The sequence below is a fragment of the Paroedura picta genome, chromosome 1, assembly GCF_049243985.1.
Source record: "Paroedura picta isolate Pp20150507F chromosome 1, Ppicta_v3.0, whole genome shotgun sequence".
NCBI classification, from domain to species: domain Eukaryota; kingdom Metazoa; phylum Chordata; class Lepidosauria; order Squamata; family Gekkonidae; genus Paroedura; species Paroedura picta.
The window spans coordinates 73,691,665-73,710,315 of record NC_135369.1 but is presented as its reverse complement, the minus strand read 5'-3'; the positions used below and the strand labels follow the sequence as shown (position 1 = coordinate 73,710,315).

The window sequence follows — 18,651 nt, the reverse complement described above, 5'->3', positions numbered from 1 at the left end:
CCTCACAGGGTGTCTGTTGTGGGGAGAGAAAGGGGAGGCTCATCGAGACTCATTAGGGCAGTGAAAAGTAGGGTATAAAATCTAACTCTTCTTTGGGATTCCAGTGTAGTTACTACATTTCTGCATATATAACACTTCAGGCCAGCAAACTGAAATCCACTGGAGCTCACTGTTTGTGAACTCCAAAGGCCATGTGTATAATTTAGTTTGTACATTTAAAAAACCCTATAATTATACTGGCACTTCACTATACTTTTCATCTTGATAGGGTTGCAGTACCATGGAGGGGGGAAATGTTTCCTGCCCTTTAAAGTGGTTTAATGGAATGTTATTTAGCAGGTGATGAAGACTTACCACCATGTCATGAGAAACCTCACCTGCCCTCTTTTCAAGGGGTAGGACATATTAATTCTGGATGTTGGCAATCCTTGTAGTGATCTGTGATGGGGGCTTTCATAAATTAAAATGTGTCAAAGGAAACGTTGCTCCAATTCCTGAAACTATTCTAAAACATGGATTTTAAGCTGAACGAGCTAAGACCAGGTCTTAACCAACAATACAGAAATAGGTCAGCGGTTTAAGCTAATATGAAGCCATGATCCTCAGATGCCAAATTGTTTAAGGGTCCCAATTATACTATATACTGGAAACATTGCACTTTGCTTTAATTTAAGGTGCATTATTGTAAAGCAATAACAAAAGGAATAGAGAAACAGAAGTATACTTGTTAGTTCTGCTAAGACCTTGACCTGCATGTTTTCTTTCAAGGGAAATCATTGCAAAATATTTCCTCCCCTTACTGTACTGTTCTTGCCACTAAAGAACACTCTCATAATGGGAGTTCTACAGCTTCAGTGACCATTTGGTTTGGTAGTGACCATTTGACAGGTCACTAAACCTGTCAAGTGACACTGTGTTATTTAAGGCAAGGAAATGAGTCAAGCAAGGAGAACATTTCCTTTCTTCATGTTGCAGCCAGCTAAATTCATCACTCAGTTATTTTGTTCTCTTCAGTGGCTGCTTCCTTCTGTCCCCAAATTGCTGTGCTCAGGCTGATAAGGTTCTCAAACATATGCTGGGCATAGTCAGATAGGCATGTAAACTGTGTACATTTCTTTATCATTCAATGCAATAGGGATTTTATAGGAGGCAACCTTAGATGTTATTTTGCATGTGGCAGTGAGAATTAACAAAGGAATTTCTCTCTCCCTCTCAAAGTACTGGATCTTGAAGACATCCAATGAAAATGATAGATGGTCACAGTAGGTTCGGGATGGACAAAAGGAAATACTACTTTACACAAAATGAGAAATTCACTGCCAGAGGGTATAGTGATGACTATAGGAATAGACAGGTTTTTGGAGGAAAGGTTTATCAGTGGCTACCAGCCATGCTGACTGAGGGGAGCTTCCACGTTCAGATGAACTAGATGCTGGGTCTCATCCCAGCAGGGCTGTTCTTATGTTTACGAAGGAACAGAGTAACACTTCACAGCAGCATTACTGTTACACTGATATTATGACAAAAGTTCTTATTCAATAAAACATCTTTATTTTGTACATTATATATAGATAGGGGAAACACCCTCCTTTTAAAGAATCCACACAAACAGTGAACATGAAAAGCATGGCACTGAGAATACTCACAGTAGAAGGCAAGGGTAGAAGACAACCAAGTGTCAGCTTTTACAAAGGTCAAAACAGCACCTTGAATATTTGCCAGTGAAACAGTTCACTATAACTCGCAGTGATACTAAAGCACTCCTTGGCTACAGGGCAGATTGGTGGCCACATCAAACCCAATAGAGACAATTGTTCAGCCAGTTTCTTAAACGGGCAATCAAAAGTGCTTTGTATGTGGAACCATGCTGATTAAAGGAGAGCAAGGAAAGACACTGTCTTCTAAGCCATGATACTTGGATTAAATCAATTGCTGCCTTCCTCCTCTCCCATTAATGAGGGCAGGTGTCCACAGTAAAAATGAAAGGAGCATTCATCAGGTAGGAAAGCAGCCTTTAAAAATCATAAGCCATTTGTTTATCTGAATGGCTAGGACAAAGATGCAAAACATGGTAACAAGGGACAGTGTTTTAATACAGGTGATTCTTCTCACTGCCATGTTAACTCTTGGCTACTAAATATATATATATATAGAAATATATATATATAGAAATAATTCAGCAAAAACATTGTTATCAAGTCTTGCCCTTCAAGAGGCACAGCCTTCGGTATGCTTAAAAACTGTCCTACACCACCTCTTCTGAGGGCATAGCTGCACTTGTATATTTTAGTTGTAGAGATGGTCATGTGTTAAGAATAACACTGACAAGTCAATGGGTGGAGTTAGCACGGCTGAATGGGAATCAGAATAAGTGCAGTCATCTATCAAGCTGTCCTGGGATGGCCAGACAGCTACTGGTTTGACCATATCAAATTAAGGCAGATTTCTCAAAGAACATATTAGGCTTCATTGCCTATGGGTGCATCAGGGAAGTTGATCACAACATAAAACCATCTCATTTAAGACTGCCAGCAGCAGAACCTCAGCTTATGATACTGCCAGCAAATATTGAGAGGCGTGAGATCATCATACTTGACTATGGAAACCTTCGCATATAGGTCACTTTTGTCACGCTCTGAGGAAGCAAGTAGCTGTTAATGAGGGAAAACAACATTCAAGGTCATGATACTGGGAGAAAGGGTGCATGGTTACTATCAGATAAAAGTTATGTCAGGGAGCTGTTCCTCCCCCATGCCAACCCCCCAAAAATACAGTAGGCATGAAGATACTAAGATTCAGCACACAAATTAAAATTGAGGAACTATCAGATTAAAATGAATCCAATGACAATTTTAAAATGATCAGAAAGGTTCTGAGCTGTATTGTGTGCAGGGCAAATCCTTCAGTTGTACAGCTCATTTGTGGCAATCTGAAAAGGCAGAGGACTAGACAGGACAGGGACAGAGCCCAGTAGGGAGAAGTGGGTCAACTTATGGCCTCACAGGTGGCAAAATTCCTCCGCTACAGTCCAACACACGCAGGCCTTTGCTCTCTACTCTGAAATAACTTCCAACAAAAGTCAACATAATCAGGTGTTGCCAGGCCTGGCAAAGATGCAGCCACTCTTGACTACTTCACGGAAAGCAGGGATATGAAAGCAGATGAGGAGGTACAAACATGCTTAACTTGCTCCAGAGCACTCAGTTCAGGAGTCCTCTGCAGGACAGAAGAAATGTGCCAATGGGAAATGACTGGCCAGCAGCAGCTCTTGGTGGCTGGGAGGAGGGCTCCTTCCCTTCCTCTATTGCTATCATCAGGAGATCTTACAGATCTCATGCAAGTCAGAAACGGACCAGCCCAGAGTTTAGCCTTCTTCTAAGCCGTTCTCTCCAGTGATTATCGCTTGGATATAAGTGACATGGCCAATACCTTTGGTAACTCCTTCACGGAACAGGAGCTTGGCTCCTATCTTCAAATACTCAGGGTGCTTAATGAATCTGAAACGAACCACAGCCTTTTCTCCTGTGCGCAGCTTGTCCTGAATGAGAGGAGATGGGTATGATTATAGGATAATAGCTAGCCGTGTAGCTTTGGGATTCTAGAAGGAAAAAGAAGGGTGGCCCATTGAGGGTGTGTCATTCCCGAGATGCAGGAGAAACTGAAGGCCTCTATGAAGCGGAAGGCCTGGATGCAACCGATGGCTGCTGAAACGATGAGAGGGATAAGATGCTTGGCGAATTCCTGAGCAGACAGGAAAGCATCCCTCTTATCAGACCTACCTTTCCCTGGATCTTTTCCACAATTGCTGTTTGCCGCACATTGCCAACATGCACTGTCACTTGGAATCCCTTCCGGAAAGTGGTGGCATGGAAGAGCAGAACAATTTCGGCTTCAAACACTGAGCAAATGGTGGGATTCATCTCTGGGCTTACCATCACCATTCCCTAAGTGACAGTAAGGTTGTTAGGCCAGTTCTCTCGACAGCAGCACCCTTCCCATCCCATCCCGGCCCATGGGCGATAAGGTGACTACCATCTTTCATGCTGGGAGGAGCTAGCCTGTACTCAGACTGATAGAGGAGGAATGGTAGAGAAAATATATGCAGGGAGACATTGCAGGAAGGGAACAGGGAAAGTGAGAGGAAGCCTAATTTCTCCCTTCTGCTCTACTGCTTAAGGTCTGTCAAGTTTAAAGTTTCCACCTGAAGAGAATTATTCCACTATTCATGACCTGAATCAAAATGCCTATTGAAAAACCAACCAGTGTCTTCCAGAAGAACCACCATCTGCAAACCTGCACATTATCCTCTCCTGACAAAGTTCCCAAAAAAAGATGAAGGGGGGGTCTTGAAAAGATAACTTTCAGAGATAAGAGGTGGACTCACTTTGCGCAGTAGTGAGCGATCAAAGTGTCCAAGGGCAAGTGTAGCAGCCTGCCCAGCCCGAAGTACACGGCACGCTGAACGGTTCCGCTGGATACTGCACACTTTCAGCTGAAGGAACTTGCCATCATCAGTTGGACCAACCACCAGATTCTCTCCCTCTCTACATATTCCACTGGCAAATGCATAAAATCAGGAGACCATATTTAGCTCCCAAACACAGGGAAAGCAATTCCTTTGTTGGCTGCCTTAGATACTCAAGACAACAGCTTCAGATTTAGAGAACACGTGAGTCTTACATTCTCCACCTATAGGTATAGGTGGACACACAGAACTTTGAGAAACAGTATGGTGTAGTGGTTAAGAGTGGTGGCCTCTAGTCTGGAGAACTGAGTTTGAATCCCCACTCCTCCTCCATATACAGCCAGCTGGGTGACCCTGGGCCTGTCATAGTTCCCTCAGAGCTCTTTCAGTCTCATCTGTCTGTTGTGGGGAGTGGAAGGGAAGATAGTTGGGTTGTAAGCCATTCCAAAAATCTTTCAGGCAATAAAAAGCAGGGTACAAAATATCAGCTCTTTTTTGAAGAAACAGTTTCACCGTTGCTTCTATCTTTGCAGTGCAACTGGATCTCCTTTACTCATATGTGGAACATTCATTTTTAAAAATTAAAATGTTTTTATTCTGCTTCTCACCATCAAAATAGAGGACCCAAGACAGTGGCATATAGAGCATTCCTAGGTCTACGATTTGAAAGGGAACTGTTCAGCTACACAACCAATCCTCCTCTGAAGGCCTAAAGCTCTTTGCAGCCCCTCCCTGTCTATGCCAGCATTAAGATTTTGGGCATGGACCAGCACCCACCTTGACAGAGTTCCTCCAACAACAGTGCCCACTTCAGGTACTGTGTAGATTTCATCCACCTGCAATTAGAGAGGCACAAGCAGTTCAGACTTCCAAATAGCTGCAGCAACTGAAATAAGATTCAAAGATCTGCCCCTTCTTCAGAGTTTCGATACACAGGAGTTTTATCACAGCTGGAAAATGTTGGGAACCAATTAAATTCTAGCAGGAACATGAGTGAAATTTATTTCCTTCTATAAATTACGACTCATAATTTCCATGGATCACAACCCTTCCACTTCTAAATATAGCAGCTGCTTGCCCTTGCACGCAATGGGAGTACTGTCTGAGACACCCAGTGAAACGAGATCTTTGCGTACCTGAAATTCAGTAAGCTGCTGCATGAGATCTTCTTGCTCTTTGCTGTTTGTTAGAGGAGGAAGGATGTTGAGGAACACTTTCAAGAGATCCAGGTTCTCTCCTGAAACACTGGATAAGGTGAAGATGGGAGTGATGCTGCCAACACACAAGAAAGAATCCATTTTGTGACTAAAGAAACCACCACTCTATGTACCACCCCAACCACCCAGCAAGTCTGAGGTTTGTTGCTACTAAGAGGCAGCGCTGCCAGCTGATGTTCTCAGGTACCTCCTTCCTCCTCAGCCTGCCTTGAGCTTTCAGGAGCCACACTGCTGGAGGGCTCTCAGTCAACTGGCTTGCTTGTCTCCCTGCTGTGTGGGATGACCCCCTAGGCATGGAGTCTGCCACTGTGGCATTCCCAATGTGTGTTGTATGGTTGCTGAGAATTCCTCTGGGTAGGGCAAAGCAATAAGTTACATTATCCAGCATATCTGGTTAACCACCAACTCTCATTCCCCATGAGTGCTGGATAACAAAGCTTCTGCCACATATGCAATGGATGCTGATGGATTACTCTAGCCTTACAAGTTAACGGTTCATTCTGAGTTCATATGAATTCATTTCAGATGTACTTCTTCTCCCATCAAGATGCACATCCCAAATTTTTATGACCCAACTCACTACATTGAAATAGCCATATATCTTGCCCCTTGATGGCAGATGGGCCAATGGTCATTTCCATCCTGCCGATCTGTCCTCATAAAGGAAATTCATCTCCTCCTAGCCTGCAATTTGATACATTTGTAGTTCTGTTCCCAGAGAAAGTGTTCTCTGAGATCAAGCTCTCCCTAACTTTAAGGGATCCTCTCTACCTTAACACCTAGCATTCATGCCAATATTTCACATATTGGGATCACACTTTGATTTGGCACCCAACTGCGAACTGGAGTGGAGAAAGCTTGAAACTGCAAAGTTACAGCAGGTCGTCTCTGCAGTAGCTTATTGGGAGTGAAGCAGGAAGTGCAGTCAGAGCACCTAAGAAGCCACACAAGTACAGAGTGCTAGACGTGTCACGATGTTTAGCAGGAGGCACTCTTAATGTTGTTGGTAGCAACAGTTGTTACCCACTGTGATTTCAGCACTCCTAGAGAGCAGGAAAAGTGGCAGTGTCACTAAACAGTGTCTCAGGACAGCCACATGGTTTTCTGAATGGCTTGAAGGAACAGGAAGGACTGGCTAATTTGCAGCACATAAGCAAGTGACTTGCTTCCTTCCCTCACAAGAGACACTCTGCGAGGTAGGTGAGGCCGAGAGATCTCTGAGAGAACTGTGAGTGGCCCAAGGTCACCCAGCAGGCTTCATGTGGACAAGTGGGGAATCAAATGTGGTGCTCCAGGTTAGACTCCACTGCTCTTAACCACTACACTGCAATACAAGACCAACATTGAGCAGCCTGAATGATATTTATAAAACAGCACTCGGGATAGAAGCAGGTTGTAAGCCAGCTAAAAAATAGATGTTACCTCTCAGTTAAAATCAGTGCTTGATGAAGACCGCAATTCTAAATACAATTCTAAATTCTAAATGCAGCTAATGCATTTGAGCTCACACTGGGGCTTGCCTCCAAAGAAAGGCCCCCTCTTCACCAGGAGCCTCTGATGTCAGCTCTCACATTGTCACTGCTGCCAGGCCAGAACTGAGACTGTTCTTTTCCTTCCTCCATTGACCCACAGTTGACCCTCCCCCTTCTGAAACAATTCTTACTTGGGAGACTGTGCAAATTGCTGTGCTGCTGTGACAGCATCATCATCTGATGTGACTAGCAAGGGGAGCTTGTTGCAACCAGGCTGCTTCAGGATCCTCTCCAGCTGCTTCACTGTCCGTTCCACAGTGGCCTTTGAGCACAAGTCCACTTTGCTAATGACTATGAAGAAAGGGACCTTGAGGGCCATCGCCAACCCTAGATGCTCTCGGGTTGTGCCTGCTGTAAGAGACAGGGTGTTGGAAGAGACAGGCTGAGAGAAGGTAAGGGATATGAAAACTAGTTACATGGTTGGAAATATTTGCTATAGATCATCAGAGAGATGGAACCAACATAATCGACAACCTGATGAAAGATGCTTAAAATGTGCACAGGTATTTCTCTGCTACCAAGGACAGGAGGCAAATTTTGTCCCAGTCTTTTTTTTAATTGACCAACCATAATTTTTAATGAGCTGTTAGGGTAGTATTCTTAAATCTCAGTGATGGATAAAATGAGAATGTGCATTTACCAATTCCAGTATTGGCGCTAACCACCAGCATAGCAAAGTCTGGGCAGTAACTTGTGAGTCCAAAGATGGTGGTTTTCAAGTACTTGTGATGGCCAGCCAAGTCAATGAAGGTGATCATCTTGGAGGAACTCTCACAGATCTCTTCAGCTGTTCGTGAGTCACTGTAGTTTACTACCTAAAAGGCAAAGTAAACAGCTTATGAGCATTCATAAAGGCAAGCACAAAAGCATCTTGTATATTCAGAAGAGTAAAATAGTAACTCAACATCAAACACCTTGAGATCCATACCTCTCCTTTGCTGTTGAAGCCAAGGATTTCAAAGCTGATGCTGGACGTCCTCCCTGACTGGATCTCATGCAGGTGCCGGAACAGATTGAGACGAGCTCTGCCTCGCCCATTATCCAGCTCTCCCTGTGTCAGGACACCTAGTAGAGTTGACTTGCCTGAATCCACATTGCCAAGCACAGCTACTCGCAAATCTAAGAACTTATGGGGGAAAAGGTTGAGCTATAGATTTGTTTGTAAACAGAATGCAATAATAAATATGCTGTCTCAGAAGTGCAAATTCTGACTTGGGCTTTGTCTGATCTGCAAACGCATTCAGAGATACTTTTGGCAATATAAGCATAATAATCTGTGATACTAGAACACTGTTTCCAAGAATTTAGAATCAGCTATTTTGGCCTCCAAACTGAGCAAGGGACAGAAGGGTGGCACTTAGAAAATGAAAGCCTTCAATGACTTTCTCAACCAAAGTTTCCTTCGGTTTATATAAGAGGGCACTGAAAACAAAGCAGTCAAGCCCTCCTCTCAAAATTTACAAATGAAAGACACAGCATGGCTCAAAGGGACACAAAATGGATGCCAGTCAGAAATAAGCCTGGACATTTAGTTTACAAGTATGAGTAAGAGTGATTGGCTAGTGAATTGTCTTCTTCATGCCCCAGAGAAATACATAATTTAGCACAATGGGTTTCCCCGATAACCTACTGACTCATCTTGGACTAATCTCATCAACACCTAGCCTTACTTCCTTGCAGCCATTACCCTAATTAAACAACCCAATTCTAATAGCTAACCATAGTAGCTTTTTCTATCATGTACTCGCAGGGCCAACAAGCCCCATTTACATCTATAGTCCACCTCAGGAGAATCCATCAGCCCTCTCCCATGTTTTCGTCCATTCAGGAAAACCCCACTAAATTATTGTTTTTTGGACAAATATGTCAGCTTCCCCCAGAGAACATTTTGCCCTTTATCAAGAGCACCTAGCCACCAGTACAGTGTGTGAGCTCTTGGATCCATACTCACATTCCCAATCAGTTGCATCTTCTCTCCATGAAATACTGGTTGTTTTGCTCTGCCTCGGCTGACCTCTTCCTTTGAGACTGGTAATTATAGCCTTCCTCGAAATTGCTTTTCTCCTTTCCTCCCTGATTGCTTCTGAGCTAGCTGTGTGTGTGTGTGTATGTATGCTTTTTGTTCATTTTTTTCTTTCAATAAAAAAGCTTTTTGGTTTACAATTTGCCTGGCTTATTTCAACAGTTCTCTTAAGGGAAAAATCCTTGTAAACATTGGTGGTCCTAGTTAGCTGCCACTTGCTCTGTCTCCTTAAACTAATTCCCCCAATTAAGTAGGAGACTGCATCATTGGGTACCAGTTACCTGCTGGTTATCTGGGACCTTTCGGACAAGAACTTCTGTTATCTTCCTGGGAATGTCACTATCATAATCCACCTCTCTTTCACGTAACACAGTGATATCAGCTCCCACTCTGCAAATGGCAAAATAGAAAACCCATAGATATTAGTCAATTATATGCAAGAGACTCTGCAGGAGACAAACAGCTTATGAGCATTTTTGCAGTGCTTTTCTATAAAACGCTTTTCATTGGTTTTATTTACAGACTAGCTTTCAAGCCCGTTGCATGGATGAAAGCAATGGGCGCTAGCGGCAGATCCCCTGCGCGCCTTGAAGGAGCAGGCAGGCGGGATGCCAGAGCTGGAGCTGGCTTGGGCAAGGCGGCCGGCGGAGGCTAGTTGCGGCGGAGCAGCTGGGGCGGTGGGGAAGTCAGGGCAAGTTGGGAGGTTCCGTGAGCAGCTAGTAGCAGGCCAGGCAAGCTGGCAAGTGAGCTCCTCCGCCTGCAGCTGAGACAGGGCAGGGCAGGAGTGCCGCCGTCAACTGCCAGGCAGGGTCTGTTTGCGAGGCAATGAGAGCAACGTGTGGGTGGGCTATGGAGGTGGGCACAAGCTGGTGGCGAGCCCAGACGACAGAGAGCAAGCCCCTCTCTCCATGGCCAAGGGAGGGCAGGTCAAGAGCACCGCCATCAGCTGCCTGGCAGGGTCTGCGTGCAAGGCTGCAAGAGTGACTTGCAGGCAGGCTATAGAGGTGGGCACTCCAGGGGCCGGCCCAATCCGGTTGCGACCAGCTTTGCTGGGCACATCCGGATTGGCCCATGCAGGCGGAAGCGCAGGCAGCGCTCCTCCCAGAGAGGGTTTTCACAAATATTAGGGAGAACAAAATGGTAAGGATACTTTGACTCCTTTCTCTCTTAACAGAACTATGTACCTATTAACATTAGATATCAGCATGATTACCAATTTTAAAGTACGTCATTTATATTGTGGTATGGGTATCAACTAAGTATCCCAATTTTAAGAATTCTGATAACATATACCACACCATATGTAACAAACCCACTAAACAGAGGCATTGAACAAGAAGGAGAAGTACACCTGTTGACATGAAATCACTGGGCATGGCGACAGATAAGATTCACCATGGCAAAGTGAAATAAGTAAAACAAGGTGTGCATCTATAAGTCTCTGTAATAAATTTCATTAAAATGAATTAATCAGAAGCCACCCAGAATTGGCTTCTTTTCCAACACATGTGAGCTGTTATGGGAGGAAATGATATGGGGCAGAGAGAAGCCACTCTCCTATTACAATTGTGATAACACATAAAGAATATGGTAATATGAGAAAAGATCCTTAGTGCAAAGGCCCTAGACGTGCCTTCGTAGGTTGGAATCTTTCTGTGGGATGACATTGCTGGGAATAAGAGAGCATAGTTAGTTTGCCCTGGCTCAGAAGTAGGACAGATGCACATACTTCTCAGCCATCCGCCGCAGCGTTTTGAGAGAGGCGCGCATCTCCTCTTCCGACAGTCCCACCAGCAGCCCGTTGTCCTCTACACCAATCTGGTACACTGCCTCACCACGGCCTTCTTGTAGACGCCACTTCATCTGCGTTACTAGATGTTCAAAGCGGTACTGGGAAGGATTAACTAGTTTCAGCTGCCCAAAGGAAGGAGTGATTACAGTCAGCATATGAGGGGACCCCATAAGGGAAGCCGTTTGTGTATGTGTGTGATTTCTTCACTAAAATTCATGCCCATTTTTATAAAAGCTGTTAATATGGACAAAAGATTTTCCAGTTTTACTTCTGTTAAAATCTCTTGCCCAGAGGAACTCCACTAAATGAGTCCAAATGGAGGAGTTACATTGCAGGCAGATAAATAAAGGAGCAGTATATGAGCAACACATTTGACAGTTTTTTAGAAAAGAGAAAACATAACAAAGACGTTACATCCAAGTTTAAAGATAAAGTCACAAGTACAAACATGCATTAAAGATGGCCAACACAAAGTTTGTGATATTTTTGTTTGACTTCTAATTTTTAAAATATATGAATTATGAAGTATGCTCCAACTGTTGAGTGGTAGTTTGACTATCTACATCATATTTCAATAGGTTCCTTCCACAAGCAGCTCACCTTATATTCTATGTTTCCATCTTCTGCCTAGTTAAAAGAAAAGACACAAGTTAGTAACACCTATGCACCTTGGCAATATACCTCTTGACCTCACAGTGGATAGCTCAGGAAAGCCAGCACTTAGCAATGTCTGAGTTGGACAAAACTGCTTAAACCCAAATATAATGATAGATCCTATCTATCTATCTATATAAAATGAAATGACATAAAATCAGCATCCATTTTACACATGCCTCCTATTAGTACAGTTGCAAATCCTGCGTTGAGCAGGGGGTTGGACTAGATGGCCTGTATGGCCCCTTCCAACTCTATGATTCTATGAAATACAGTTCTGCTCAGGATACTATTGTGTGTTTGGTAAACAAAACAACCTATATAACTTTATTATGAATGCCAGAAGTGTTGGAAACAATTGTACAGCTCGATCTTATAACAGTGGTCATGATGAGAAGTTCAGAAACTATTATCTCCAGGTAAATTTCAACCAATTATTGCCTGAGTGGGACACAGAACTAATAACTAGCTTTTGATTAAGAAAACAGAAAAGTGGGGAAATTACACTTCTGACCTCTTCAGGTATTTTGAGATTCCCTCCCCCCCAAAATACAGGGTTACCTACCCACACTACCTACCCATTTGTTAACAGCCAGTACTGAAAATCATTTAGTACACCATCCAAGAAAAGACTGGGATCAATTTCTAAAAAGCAGGTATGTGTCTGAATCACATCCTGCTAATCCTGGTTCAGAGGTCTTCCAAACAGGACTGGTCTATATGGTAAAAGCCAAGAATTTTCAGGCAAGGTGCAATAAAACAAACTGGCAGCAACATGAAACAGAACTGCTCAGGTTTAATTTCTTCCTGAAAAGTGCTTTCTTCTCTGGAAGTAAACGTAAGTCTTTTCCCAATTGTAGCTTCTTGCTATGAGCAGATTCGGAGTTCTTTGTCTACAGCAGACTTGTTTCCTAGCTTAGAGCCTGAGAATGGCAAAAAAGAAAAAGAAAAGCCTAAGGATGGCATAGCAAGCAATATCCTAGAATCCACATCTTGGAAATAAAACCAGTATGAAGAATAAAGAGGACTCATCAACCCTCTCCCCAGTATAAGTTTTGGGGAAATCATTATCAGAATTCTAGAGCAAAATCCACATTTCATAAGCAGCAACAAGTTGTTTTTATCCATTAACCGCTAGGGCTGCAGTAGAAATGAAACAGAAAATGACATGCACGGACATGCTTATAAATGTAATCTTAGGGCAGCAAAGAAGCGGAAATCTCTACAACCTGCCCAATGCCACCAGATTACAGACTGACCAGATGAGGTTTGGCTCACTATCCAATCCATATCCAAAACTTAGGATATAATAATGATAAAACTCACATCTTAAATATCTGAAAGCACATGGTACAGATACTGTACAGCTATACTATGAGACATCCCAAGTTGCTTGTTGCTTTCAAAACCTTCTGAACATGACAGTGGAACAGTTTCTCTACCACTAGTCAGCATCATAGTTCTAGTGCTGCCTTTGACAGTGAACCCAAACATTTCAAGTGGTAAAGAATGCTGCCGGCTCGTTAACAAATATGAACTTGCAAGAACATATACTAGTTTCAAAACATCTGCATTGGTCACTGGCCCAACTAAAGCCCAACTCAATCTGCCAGATTTGACCTTCAAAGGCCTACATAGCCTGGGACTCGTTTCTGGGTACAACCTCTACATGTACCTTCTAGGGTTTTAATAACCACCAATGAAGCTTTGCTCCAGGGCCATTGTTTTGGGAGCTGACATTAGTTTCTACTAAGAGCAGCCTTATCCATTGCAGCTGTGGAATATATTTCTTCAAGGGCTTATCTGTTCTTCATTAACCTAGTATTGGAGACTAGTGAAACAAGATATTCTGCCAAGTGTTTGGGATTTAACTACATATGTTTACTTTGTTTCTGAGACATTTTAATAAAACTTCTATTAAAAGATAAATGTTTAAACTGTTTATGTAAATTGCCTTGGATAATGCATGTTAAAAGGACATACAGAACTCTGTTGGACCAGTACTATTACATCATGGCCCAGAGTCATCACAACATACATTCTTTATGCACATCTTGCCCATTTTAATAATGAACATTTTGCTCTATGAAAATAAGCTATGAAAAGAACTCCACAACACTATATTAAAGTGGCATATCAACAATACTTTATGCATTAGCTTCTGATAATTCTAATGAGAATTTAGTCTGATCTTCAGTAATATTAATTCAATGAAGAATCCAGGACCGCCAAAATGTTTCGTGTAGTTCCTGGATCAAATTCTTATCAAAATAGTAGGTGAGTGTACAGCACAAATACTCTATACAAGCAATGAGTTTACCAAACAGAGCAATCTTTTCCAGCTGATGCAAAATGCTGTCATCTACAGTAACCCAGGGCTGAGCAAGTGGCCACAGAAAACTACTGAAGATCAGGAAAAAAAAATAGAGAGAGCCAGCCACTGGCAGTGAAGGTGGGAGGGGCATTCAATCAGATGAGGCTTTCTCCTGTAGTCTGAAGTGATACAAGACTGACAGGCTCAATGAGAACTATGCCCCATCTTTAAACTGCCCGTGGCGCCACGGGCGCCACGGACTATATAATTCGGTAAGGGGGGTAGAGGTGGGATTAGTCCGTGATGAGGAAGGGTCCGGATTGGACCCTTCCTCACGACAGACAATCGGAGGGACCAATCGGCAGGCGCTTCGCGCCTGCCGATTGGCCCCTCCGATTCCCAGCTCCAGGAACTGCGAGCCATGCTCAGCGCGGCTCGCAGTTCCTCCCGGCCTGACGCGGTGAGAGGCGCGAAGCGCCTCTCGCTGTGTCAGGCCACCGACCCAGGGAGCCCCCGATTCCCAGCTGAAGGAACTGTGAGCCGCACGCAGTTCCTCCCGGCCTGACGCGGCGAGAGGCGCTTTGCGCCTCTCGCCGCGTCAGGGCGCCGACCCAGGGAGCCCTGCCTGGCGAAGCACCTCTCGCCGCGTTAGGCCCGCCGCTCGAGGAAGCCCCCAGCAGTCGCGCGAAGCGCGGCTGCCGTGGGTTCCCTGCCTGGCGCGCTGACGCGGCGAGAGGCGCGAAGCGCCTCTCGCCGCATCAGCGCGCCGCCAACTAAATGAGCTCCCCAACGACGACCAGCCCGCCGCTGACCAGCCCACCGCTGTCGCCGACCAGCCCGCCGCCGCCGACTGAGGTAGGACCTAGCGCCCGCTGCATTCCCCTGCAGCGGGCTTGATTACTAGTGTGACTATAAGTCTCTTCCCCAATTGTCCATTTTCTGTATAAGATTGTTCTGGGGCTTGAGGAGAAGGATCCTACTAGGTAAGCAGAACACCAGTGACACAATTTACTGCCTCAGTGCAAACTAAGCTAGCTCTCCTCAGGGTCTATGTACACCTTTCATCAAAACACACACACACAAACTAAACATCTCTCCCAAATATTTTTGGCATGAACTACTTCAGAACATTCATTTTGATTTAAACATTTCCTTCTCTTACATTCCTTCTCCTGCATTTGAAGCAACAAGTGTATGACCCAACTTAAGTGTAACTTCAGTGAGTCAGACAATACCCAGAGTCACAACAATAAACGGGAGATAAAAACACTGCCATAAGGAAACGCCAACAGCTTTCCGGTTCACTCTTGCCAACGAACAAAGCCACCTTACCATAACTGCTGAAGTTTTCCCCTAGTACAGGGATGCTACAAGAAGCTTCAAAGGGTGCCTGGCATCCCTTAAGTCATTACTATTAACACGGCAGATAAGCATCCAAGAAAACCAAGCCACAGAGGAAACAAAAGTATGTCAAGCATGTAGGACCGACGGCTTGGGATACAACAGGCGCGAAGCTGGAGGAAGACCAGGTAGAAAAAATCCCTGCCGCCCAACTCCGCCAGAGCTCCACAACTGCCAAGGCGACATTACTTCTTCCCTCTCCCCCTAGACGCCCGAGCCGAAAGAGGCTCCCCGGCCGCCCCACGAGGGCCGCTGACAAGGCTCCTGCACGGCAGCCCACCAAGACCCCCGCCCGACCCCTCGGCATACGCCACGCACCTCCGGCGGCAGGTACGGCGGGTTGTTGGCCTTCCCTCCCCGGTGTCGCCCGTTCTTCTTCCTCCCCTTGGAGGACCCGCCGCCGCCGCCGGTGCCGGTGCCGCCGCGGCCTCGCGGGCCCGCCCCGTTCCCGCTCCCCACGGGCCGGCAGCAGCCGCCAAAGAGCTCCGACACCCGCGAATCCATCCCGGATCGGCTGCCTGGCCGGCCGCTGCTCGCCCGGCCAACCCGGCCGGCCCGCCCGCCCGCGCAGATGCCACTTGGTTTTGACGGCGCTCCTCCAGCCTGGCTCCTAGCGTCAGAAAACAACCGCAGGGCACCACGGGAAACAGACCCGACGGCAGCCCTGAGGACTACAACTCCCAGCAGCCTCTTCGCCGAGGCCAGCTCAAGGACGCAACCCGAGCGAAGCGTTCAGCGCCGCGGATATGGAGACGAAGGCGAGGAAGGCTCTTTATGAGGGACGCGGCTCCCAGACGCTGTAACGTACCTTTGAGCGTTTTTAGGTACACTGTGGGCAGGAGAGAAAGAGCCTCAGGATTGGCGGGAGTAAGAAGCCTGTAAAGGTTTATTCAATGGTACTTACTCCCAGGAAAAAGTTTTCAGGATTGCATCCTTTGCATCTTCCATGAAGATTTACCATCTACCAGAAACATATATATTAGCTTGCGTTCATTAACTTTCTCTTTGAGAAGCCAAATAATGAATGTTTGAGAGGATACAAATTATCCAATAAAGGTCTAACAACTTTTGTCTCTGATTTCTGATTCCCCTCATTACTCTTTACTCAGGTGTTAAAACTGCACCTCCAAAATTAACACAGACGTTTTAATAAAATAAGTCTTTAATATTAATTTTCATTAATCTGCAGTTCAAAGTGGAAGGGAATATACAGATCGAAGATTTTGTTGTTATTATATATATATTTAGCTATTTATAAATCGATTTATATAGTGTCCCTCTCAGACTCGCCATCTCAGGGCTATGAACAATAATCAGTTATTAACATAAAGCAATAATCAACACAAGTAAAATTTATAATTAAACTAATTAAAAGCAGCTGTCAGTATTAACATACATAAATAGTTGCTGGCAATTATATTTATTACTGAGATAACTTTCACTCCCCTCCTTCCTATGAGATAACTTTCACTCCCCGATAATAACTGGTGCACTCAGTGAACTAGCATCAAGTGAAGTCTGATATTTTAGTGCAACACTTTCAGGTATGCAGTACATTTGTATATGCAGCCATATAAATGCTTAATAATGGAAATATAAAGAGTGGTCTAATAATTAAAGCAGTTGAACTACAAATCCCATCATGTTGTAAGAATACACAGATTGAGTTCCTTCTACCCTCACCGCTAGTAGGCAGCTTTTTTTTCAAACGGCCACATCTTCAGCATTTGTTCTGGACTTAGCCCAGTGTGTTGGCTTACTACAGAGAACAAAATATTGCATCAGGCCAACACTCTGTGTCATACAAGGTTGCCACCCTCCAGGTGGAAAACAGAGACCACCTGCTATTGCAACTCCAGGTGGCATACTTCAGCTCACCGAGAAAACAGCCACTTTGGAAGGTGAACTTTGACATTATCCCCCATTGAAGTAAGTTTCTGCCCCAAACCCTGCCCTCCTCAGGCTCCATCCCCCAATCTCTAGAACTGGCAGCCTTTAGTCACACAGTAGTCCAAAACTTGTTTATACCTATAGTCTCTGCCTGTGGCAGAGAATTACACATTTTAATTACTCTTTGGGTTAAAAAGTATTTCCTTTTCTCTAAGCTTATTAATCATTCATTTCATGCTATGTATTGTGAGAAAGAGACAAAATACTTCTTTATCCACCTCCTCTAATTCATAATTTTGTAAACCTCTATATCATGTCATCCCTCAGTCATTGCTCCAAGAATCCTAACCTCTTTAACCTTTCTTCATAAGAAAGACGTTCCATTGTCCTAACTATTTCAGTTGCCTGCTTCTGCACCTTTTCCCAATGCTGTAATTTCTCAGGTGCATTGACCAGAGTTGTATATAGTATTCCAAATGAGGCCACACCATAGATTTATTCAGGGGCATTATGATACTGGCAGATTTGTTTTCAGTCCCCTTCCAAATGATCCCTAGCAAAGCATTTGGGTTTTTTGTTTCATTTTCCGTCTTGTAGTGCAGTCCCACACTGGCACTGCGCACGCGCATGCCTGCTGCTCAGAACTTTCCCTAGCTAAAAGCCTCCAAAGAGGGCGCTCCGCACCACTACCACGCATGCGCCGGGTTTCCCGCGCACCGATCACAAGGACACGGGGCGGAGCGCCCACCCTCCTCAGTTCTCTTCACTGCCGCGATTAGTGGACGTCCTTTACTAGTCTCCTCATCTTTTTCTTACTGCATCAGCGATTTTTCTTCAGAATGGCTTCTAAGGCTATTTTTAAGAAGTGCAGCCAGTGTGCTGTGAAGATGCCGGTGACGGACGAGCACGACCGTTGCCTTATTTGTCTGGGTGAGGGCCACTCTGTACCTTCGTGTACAATTTGTCAGAAGTTTACTCGGAAGGCCCGCTCTGACAGAACTGCGAGGCTCAAGGCGGCGCTTTGGGAGAAGGCCCTTTTGGCAGACCCTCCTGTACGGACCCAGTCTGAGCCGACTCCATCTCGGGCACCATCGAAGGTGCCATACGTCCTTGGATCCAGACCTTACTCCGTCCGTTCTGCCATGGAGCCGTTGAGAGGCTCCCCAAAACCAACTAAGAGACCCCCAGTGGTGTCTGAGGTTTCTAACGTAGCTTCGGCACCGGCTTTACCGCCTTCGGAACGGGGCGCCTCGGCCGATCCCCCTGTTAAAAAGGCAAAAAAGGCTAAGCATAAGGACAAACCTTCGGTTCCGAAACACGGATCCATGGGTTCCATTCGTCGGTTCTCTACGCCTCCGTTGCG

At 45.0% G+C, this 18,651-nt stretch overlaps 1 protein-coding gene across 2 annotated transcripts; it reads right to left on the bottom strand.

The window, feature by feature from the left end:
- Nucleotides 1–1,528: 1,528 nt before the first annotated feature.
- GTPBP2 (GTP binding protein 2) lies at nt 1,529–16,024 on the bottom strand. 2 transcript variants are annotated; one of them, XM_077342862.1, is made up of 13 exons: nt 15,717–15,853; nt 12,262–12,606; nt 11,630–11,656; nt 10,967–11,151; nt 9,519–9,627; nt 8,143–8,340; nt 7,855–8,029; nt 7,346–7,565; nt 5,602–5,737; nt 5,243–5,301; nt 4,385–4,556; nt 3,780–3,944; nt 1,529–3,538 (listed from the first exon to the last, which is right to left on the bottom strand). In XM_077342862.1, the coding sequence occupies exons 4-13, from the start codon at nt 11,098–11,100 to the stop codon at nt 3,365–3,367; spliced, it is 1,542 nt and encodes a 513-aa protein (XP_077198977.1). In that variant the 5' UTR covers nt 11,101–11,151; nt 11,630–11,656; nt 12,262–12,606; nt 15,717–15,853; the 3' UTR covers nt 1,529–3,364. The 2 variants fall into 2 exon arrangements, with proteins under 2 accessions (XP_077198977.1, XP_077198972.1); XM_077342857.1 differs by lacking the exon at nt 12,262–12,606 and having other exon boundaries at nt 15,717–16,024.
- Between the last annotated feature and the right edge of the window lie 2,627 nt (nt 16,025–18,651).